At 42.2% G+C, this 8,614-nt stretch overlaps 1 protein-coding gene across 1 annotated transcript; it reads right to left on the bottom strand.

Moving 5' to 3' along the window:
• Positions 1–682: 682 nt before the first annotated feature.
• LOC139208308 (polypeptide N-acetylgalactosaminyltransferase 5) lies at positions 683–8,251 on the bottom strand. The gene is made up of 10 exons (XM_070837944.1): positions 7,101–8,251; positions 6,842–7,008; positions 5,468–5,587; positions 3,637–3,772; positions 3,384–3,503; positions 3,181–3,298; positions 2,765–3,094; positions 2,391–2,471; positions 1,845–1,997; positions 683–1,592 (listed from the first exon to the last, which is right to left on the bottom strand). Exons 1-10 carry the CDS (start codon positions 8,249–8,251, stop codon positions 1,452–1,454), a joined length of 2,517 nt encoding a protein of 838 aa, XP_070694045.1. The 3' UTR covers positions 683–1,451.
• Between the last annotated feature and the right edge of the window lie 363 nt (positions 8,252–8,614).

The raw sequence follows: 8,614 nt of genomic DNA, 5'->3' as shown, positions 1-8,614 counted from the left end.
CTCTGCCTCTGCCGAAGAAATCCGCTCGCAGGGCAGGCCGCCAGAACTCCTTTGACCACCTCACGTCCTCCACGTACAGCACCGTTTCCTACCGCAAGATCCGCAGAGGCAACACCCGCCAGAAGATAGAGGAGTTTGAGTACATGATAATGAATTTGTGAGATTAACTCGATGCCTTTTTCAGGAAAATACAAACTGATCCATAACAACAAAAAAGGAAAAGAGATCTCTGATGTAACTCTCCAGGTCACACAAACATTACACAGATTTTTCTAAATGAAGAGTATTTATATCTGTTGTGCCTAACAACTAATATCCAAGAGGTACTTCATGTTTTTCATTCGATGCTTCCAGGATGAAAACACCTTGTTATGCAAGCCCAGTATTTGAACAGGAGATTAAATAAATAAGCAGCTCTGGATTTTATAATCCTACCATGTATAATAACTGAAATGTTGTTCTGCATTAGAGCTTCAGTATTTTAACCTGTGAAGTGAGACCAAGTAGTGAAACTATTACGGTATTTTTAAGTGATTAACTAAAACACACACTTACCTGTCCTAATTGCGATTGGATAAGAAAAAAAGAAATAAAAAGAGATGCTATGAAATCTGTCTTTATCATGCTTTCTTAAAGGGTTAGGGAACGGTTAAAGGGTTTGATGACAAGTTCCAAAAACATGAAACCACAGCACAGGTTTATTGGGTATTTTGAACCAACACTTCCCTCTAGTGACAAGATGAAATTCATACAAAAGGGATCATTGAACACAACAAAATTCACACCTAAATAATGCACCACTTAAAACCGGAGAAGCAGCCGTTTCCTCCAAGTGTCTCATCCAGCATAAAGTTCGTGACACCTAGAAAACATGATGTTTCGCAGAAAATATGCAAAAGGCTTTATACCAAAGAAGAAATTCTTCATCACATGCAGTTAAACTCATTAGTTTCATTCAGTCGCAATGGAGCAGACACAGAAAGAAAAATCACTTTTTACATCTCAAATCTATGAGGCACCGTTTATCTTTGGCAGTAACATGATATGTTGTGGCTCAAGGACTTTTCAGGTGGAGTGTTCTTCCATAAACAATCACCTGAAGGCTTTTAGTCCTTTCTTACAAATACCAGTGTAGAGGATCTTTTATAAAATTAGCAAACTCTGGTCCAAATCTTCCTAAAAAGAGAGAAGACGCTCCATGTCCTTTTTTCCCCCCTCTGGCACTAGTGTTTACACAAAAGGTCAGTCCATGCTGATATATTAAAAATGATATTAGAAACATTGCACATCCCCACACCGTCTGCTTTACACCTCACACATTCCTACCACCAAAGCGTTTCCCATCCCATCTTCCTATCCCGTGTATCGGGGCTGGACCACAGACCGTATTGCAGCGTGAGGCCACTGAGGGCCTCTATAGTGTGTCTGACACACAGAACTGTTCAGTCTCATCACTGAGCGTGGTAGTGTGTGAACTGCCACTTTTGGAAGGAGTTGCTGGGTTCACATGGGTTGAGGTGAAGAGTGCCACCCTGAGGCCCCGCCTCCAGGCACATGTGGTGGGAAACAAACTCTGCTATGAGGTGCTCCGCCTTCACAAAGACAAAACAGGAAGCATAATTAACAAACAAAGCTTCGGCCTCTAAACATTGTTTGATTCTACTACGTTCATTTTCAACTGACAGCAATTTTTTCCTCCCGCTACTGGATTAGAGGCAGGCTGATCCTGTTGTTTGGACTATGTCTTACAGAGACTTAGAATTTTGGAAATGACAGATTTGAGAAAGGAAAATAAAAACAAGGGATTGCAGACAAACCAAATGGCACACCCAAAGTCAACCTACCAGAGCGGAGTTGGAGGATTTGTGGAACCAGCGCAGTTCAGTCTTAGTGTTGTCACATGATTGTAAAGCAAAGCCGTTGCCCTTGCCTTGGGGAGCGACACACAGATCCTGCTGGCGAACGTGTCTCATCCAGGTGTAATTAAAGTGCTGACTCTGATTGTGTGTGTGACAGACAGACAGACAGACAGACACAGAGGAATAGAGATGTAATTATGCTCCATGAAAACTGAAATATTTTGAAGGATGGCTCAGCTCAGAGGGCTGCTCTGAACCATATTTAGAAAGGCATGGCCTCGTCTTGGGACTCCACCCTTGTTTATCGTGGCGCGGGTCCTGTTTGGACTTTGCATGCATTTGTCTTGATCTAGGTCTGTTCCTGGATGTTTTTGTTATGCCCCCAAATAATTACCAGCCATGAGACCACAATTACATAATAGGTGCATATTTTCAACAGAAACACTGAAGAAAAAAAAAAACTACAAAACATTTGCTAATACATACTTTTTGCAGTCAAACTATCTGTTAAATAAAAATCAAGACACCTACCTGCTTGCTGAGATCACATATCTCAAACAACAGAGAGCCTTTCTGCAGAGAGAGGCATTTTCTTAAGCCACGATTAAAGACCTACAAGGAAAGATTAGATAACATTTTATAGCTGTCAAACAAAGGCACAGCAAACATTTAGAAAACTGCACCTCATTGGCCTTATTCTCGCTCTCATTTCCCTCAGTGACTCCTGACAGAAAGCGGTCACGGGCTTTAGTGGAAAGCTACTCTTTGCTCCAAAGTCACAGACCATTTCATTAAGCGGTTCTAAGCAGAGACATGACTAGCTTCAGGAAGGGGAAGCATAACAAGCTTTAATTTCTAGGGAATATTCTATGGAAACGTAAACCAAAGTTTACTAATCTACATACCAGGCCCTCAGCTTTGACTAAGGGAGCGACCATATCCGGATACACATTCTCCAGGTACCACTTGAAGCTGTTGCATTTGAGCTTCTTCCTCAGCTCAGTCTGCTCAGTGAGGTTGCCGATGTCAATGAGCTTCTTATTCAGCAGGTGGTGGTAGCCATGACCGTAGAAAAGGTCCTTGTACTCGTCCAGCCAGACCTCTGCCACCCTCGCCAGGTTACGTTCCACCGTCTTCTGCCTGTCTTTGGGGAATTTGTAAGGATTCTGTCCTCGGAAGATGTGTCCCACTCGAGAGCAGGGGATGATCTCGATTTCCCCTCCGCACATCCAGATCTACTCAAATGGCGACACGTAGGATAAGGAGTCATGTGAGAGATGTCCTGGAGTTCCCTATGACCAATATTCATTAGTGATAATACCTTAAATGAAATCTCCATGTTCTCCCCACCCCACACATCCAGGCCGGGATCATAGGCACCAAGCTCATAGAAGTATTTTTTCTCTATGGAGAAAAGGCCTCCAGCCATAACCGGACATCTGTAGGATAAAACAAATAAATAAAACCCCAGCAGCAGCAGTAATAACAATAAAACAGGAACATGAAAACCGACTGTCTAGGTACCTGATGGGATCTGAGATGCTCATGTTATGCTTCTTAATGTACTCCTCTGGTAATGCACTCCATCCAAACACCAAAGGCCATTTGAAAATACCTCTTTGGAAGTTGTCAACCAGCATATAACTGAGGAGGAGGAACCACAACAGAAGCTCCAGCATCAAAATGACATTTCCTGATTTTTCTTTTTTTCTTTTTAAGCATTAAACATTACTGCAGAAAACAGGATCATTTCAAACGTATGGCTTGTCTGAGTCACCTCATGTCCTTATCACTGATGACTTCAATAACTGGACAGGGCACCTTCCTGCGATCCTGATAGATTCTCTCCAACAGCGGCTCCAGCCAGCCCACGTTACATTCAACATGGGAGTCAAGGAAGGTAAGAACCTCGCCTACGTAAGAGGAAAGCAAACATCCTGCTGCAGTTAAACAAATAACCACATCTGCATTTCAACAGTGCAGCCATTGTAACACTTTATCAAACTGTCTGAATGGACCTTTGGCATGGTAGTTGTATATGTATGTAAATAACATGAATGATAGTATATGGTAAATACTTGGGGTGTAACTGTACACAAAAATCGTGGGTTGTTACTTACCTCTATCATGGGTCGGTATGTTTTCAGTAGAGCGAGAGAAAAGAAACAACATAAAGTTGCTTTTTGAAAATTAAATAGCAATTTACTGAACAAACTATGGGATGTTCTCTCTTAAATAAAAGCCTGTCAATACTACTGCTACAACCTGCTAATAAAACACGTGAGATTCATTTTCAGGTAAATCAAAATAAAAACTCTCTAAAACACATAAAACACTGTAATGAAATAAATATTTATTACGGTGCAGAACATTTAGAAAGTTAGCGGTACTTGTATTCACATTAGCATTAGGGGTCTACAAAAGTTCATTTGGGTGATGACGTCTGACATGAGTGAGCAAATTCAATGTACAGCCAGCGGCCGGCACATAGCTTCTGTCTGAGCCACCTGTCTGAGTCCATTGTCATTGGAGTTAACTGAGAAGCCGTAACGTTCCCAAACTGGAAACTATGATGTTACTGGAGGATCTTCAAGTCTATTATGGTAAACGCAGATAAACCAGAGCTTGAAGATCCTCCAGTATCCCCATCCACTAATGCCGGGCTGCACTAAATTACCAGCAATCCCTCTGTGGTGTGTGTGAGGGCGACTGTGTTCAGAGTGGTTGGGATCTCTTCATGGGGTGTGCATCATGGATGTATTACAAGACATCCATGGTGCACATGTGCCGAACAAACAACATCTGGCCCTTTCAAAAAGCTACATTTTGCTGAGAGGGAAACTCAGAGTTTTAAATAAAGTTCTGCACAAACAAAAAAAAGTTCTGCACTCGCAGTGGTTAAAACAACACAGTATTCAGAAAGATTGATACCGAACATTTCTGGTACGAATGTGTTTACTGTTACACCCCTCGGAAATACACAAGAGAGCAGGAGCAAATTTGGGTGGGCACATGTGGCTGAAAAATAATATGCAGTGAAATTCAAGACTATTTATTCACTGTACGAATTTTCATAAATTGTCTTATTTCACACATATATCTACTACATTATTTGTTGTGTGTCCATAAGAGACAGAGATGACTATACCTGACAACTACTCAGCGTTATTCAACCAGAAAAGTGAAGCTTACATGCATTTTTTTTACTGACTGAGAGAACATGTTCCAACTTTACAGAAAATAGATGCTCATCTGAAACATCTGTACATAATCCTTCAACCTAGATTTAGTTACTTTTCATTAATGGTAATAATTAAGAAACAGATATGGTATTCCACACAGCTATACGCTTCTGTAGCAAGAAAACCCACAACTCAAATTACATGGGTGTTGAAATCTTGCTTACACAGTTATAAAACAAAGACAGTATCAGCCCTTAAATGTATCAATCCGCCAAGACAAGGACACACTGTGTTTAAGTTTGACCGCATGATTTTACACGTTCATGTGAACTACACTGTCCTCACCTTTCTTTCATTTGGAACAGGTCCCCTACACCACCTTTGCACATATGTGTATACATATATATCTGTATTAAGAGTGCTGACCTTTGGCTGCAGCAGCTCCAGCCAGCCTGGCCCTGATCAGGCCCTGTCGCTCCTTCAGACGAATGATTCGCACTTTGGGAAACTGGGACATGTACGTATCCAGCTGCTCCTTCAGGTACTCTGCCGGAGCACAATAATAAGTATGATTTAACAACACTGACAGCAGACAAAAGTGCCACCATACTTACACTGAACTTAAACAAACTACCAGGAACCAAATGAAGGGCAGATCTCTAATAGCTGAGAACTTTTTACTCAGATATTATTCATCAATCAGTCAATCAATCTTTATTCATATAGTGCCAATTCACAACAAGTGTTATCTCTTTATGCTTTACATAAAGAGCAGGTCTAGACCAAACTCTTTAATTAAGAGAGACACCCAACGATACAGGAATTCACAATTAAGGATTCAAGAATCCTCACATAAGCAAGCATCAGATATTATATTAGGCAACAGTGGCAGGAAAAACTCCCCTTTAACAGGAAGAAACCTCGAACAGAACCGGGCTCAGAGGTGGGCGAACAACAACCATAATAATAAACAGCAACTATATTACTGACAATTGGAATATGACTAATAACGGGCAATGCAGTGAATAATTCATATCACCTGACGTATGTTATATTGAAGTATTACATGCTGAATATTACTACAAACCTCCAACTATAACCATGTGCTCCAGCCTTGATCAATTCAAAAGCTGAGCTCTGCTGCGCTGGGTGTATTAAACAGAGTTCACCTTGTGAAAGAGATACCAGTATTGGTGTATATTTGGGCTGGAATCGCACTAGAGGAACACCAAATATTTATTTAAAGGTCGTTTAGAAACAGAGACACCATTAAGTAATGTGTCCACCTCAGAGGACTGTCAAATTTATCATCAACCATAAAATGCCCCGCTCAGTGAACATCTCCTTGATCTTTAATGACCACATTAGTGGGATTGTTCTCACTACTTACGTTGTTCATTCATGTAAATTAACGCCACACAATCCTCCAACAGTTCTTCAGAGCTGTGCGATGTGTTTAATTTCTGGTGAACAGACTCACACCAGTCTGCACCTCACTATGTGTGTGTGTGTGTGTGTGTTCTTAAAGTAAGACATTGATATATCTAAAAACACAAACAAAACAAAAACTATTTGATATTTCATTGTCAACATTTTAAATCTCAAATATTGTAATCGGTTTGGTCTAAAAAAAAATATATATATAAAAATAATGAATAACTGGCCCCTACATAAATCTATATAAGAAATAAACATGATAGAAGTGTCAAAGAGGGGCTCTAATACAAAATATGTTTAAATAATTATAATATAATGGAGACCCATTCAAGGTAACACATGAAGCGTTCAGGAAACAGTCACCTTTGGTGCTGAAATCGTCCACCAGAATGATCTCTTTGAGGAGGTGTGGTGGTGATCTGTTGAGCACACTGTGCACAGAGCGGAGGAGGGTGGACCACACCTCGTCCACGAAACAGAAAATCACGCTGGTGGAAGGCAAGTCGTCATGGACCAGATTCTGGGCACACCTGCAGGAAAAAAAAAAAGAAAAAAAGAAAAGATAATTCAGATTGGCGGTCAGAGCAGTTTGGTGAAGTAAAATGTGCAGAAGGCGACTCACATCTCAGGCCTGGTGTCTGGGATGGCGCGGTCCACCGGGATCTGGTCACTGAGGTAGACGTTAAAATGCCCTTCGTCCCATCTCTTCCTCACCTCAACCTCTTCGTTACTGCCAACCAGTGCCGCCTGACCAAACTGGCCCACTGCGTTGGGATCTCTGGGAGCGCGAGTGGCGTCCAGAGAAAGCACTTTGTGGACACCTGGTTTTCTGACAGCGGTGGAGTTATCCTTGGAGTCCTTCCCTGCTTGGAGCTTGATTGTAGGTTTCGGGGTTTCCTTCACGGCGTCCAGATCGCTCTTGTTGACAGTCTTAATGTGTTTCTCCTGTGTTTTAATATTTGCCTCCTTTCTGTTTACGTCCTTAAGTGGAGGTTTAGATGTTGTTTTAACAGGGCGCGCCTCCTTGGCCTGAAGCCGGCTCACTTTCGTTCCAGTCTCGGTCTTCGCTTCATCCTTGACTTTTTTGTTTGGCTTTGAATCAGTTTTGTCCGGAGCGTTTTGTGCCACATCTCCAGTTTTAGTGGGTCCCTTCTTCTCGGCTGGTAGTGGAGCACGTTTGTCTTCCTGAACACCTGATGGCACTTGGGTTGTATTAGACACTATTACTGGTAATTTCACTCTATTATAGCCACCTATTACTCTACTTTTGTCTAATTTTGTTCCGTTCAGGCTCAGGTTCACTGCTTTTTTCTTTGCAGGAGCACCCTGCTTAGGTGTGACATTTAGTGAGGCAGCTCCTTCTTTATGTTCTGAATGTTTAGGGTGCTCAGTCTTGGGATTTTTACCTCCTTGGTCCTGAAGAGCCTCAGTGTTTTTATCCCTCAACATTTGATCCTGTTTCTTGCCCCCTTGTCTGTACACTTGGGCTAGCTTGGAGTCTGAAGGAAGTGGTCCTGTCCCGGCATGTGTAACAGCCAAATCCACCCTCTGCACTGGGTGTTTGAACCGTCTTTTCATCAGCTGTGTCACCCTGGACTGCTGCTTGATGATCTCCCTCTCTCTTATCACTCGCTCCTTCAGCAAATGACTGTTCACGTCGTTTATTGATATGCGGAGTGCAGCCATGTCAAACAGCAGCCAAATGACAGAGGCGATGAACACAAACGCCAGTACCCTCCCACTCCCCCGTAAGTATCTCCTAACCTTCATCATTCACGGGGTTTTAAAGAGAAAATGCACGTCAATAAATATAGAAACCGTCAAGGAGCCATGCTGTGGGTGCCACTTCTGAGTTGTTGGCGAAGTTTTCTTTTCTTTGGTGAGGTTAGCTGTCTGCGTGGCATGCTAGAAACATTACATGAAGCAGCGGAGGCAGTTTATCAGTCACACACACCGCAGGCTCCGACAGCCGCAGTCCGACCACAAAGCTACAACAATGTCATGTTAGTTTCTCATACCGTGTCGCTCCGATCACCTCCGACCGCCGGGGGACATTATGTTTGCAACGCAAACTTCTTCGTCACCAAAACAAACTTTAAGCTAACGCTAGCTTAAAGTTTCCTCGCTGAAACTTCT

The sequence above is a fragment of the Pempheris klunzingeri genome, chromosome 10 (genome assembly GCF_042242105.1).
Source record: "Pempheris klunzingeri isolate RE-2024b chromosome 10, fPemKlu1.hap1, whole genome shotgun sequence".
Lineage (NCBI taxonomy): Eukaryota > Metazoa > Chordata > Actinopteri > Acropomatiformes > Pempheridae > Pempheris > Pempheris klunzingeri.
Note: the sequence above shows the minus strand (reverse complement) of the source record. Positions and strands in the feature narration are given on the sequence as shown.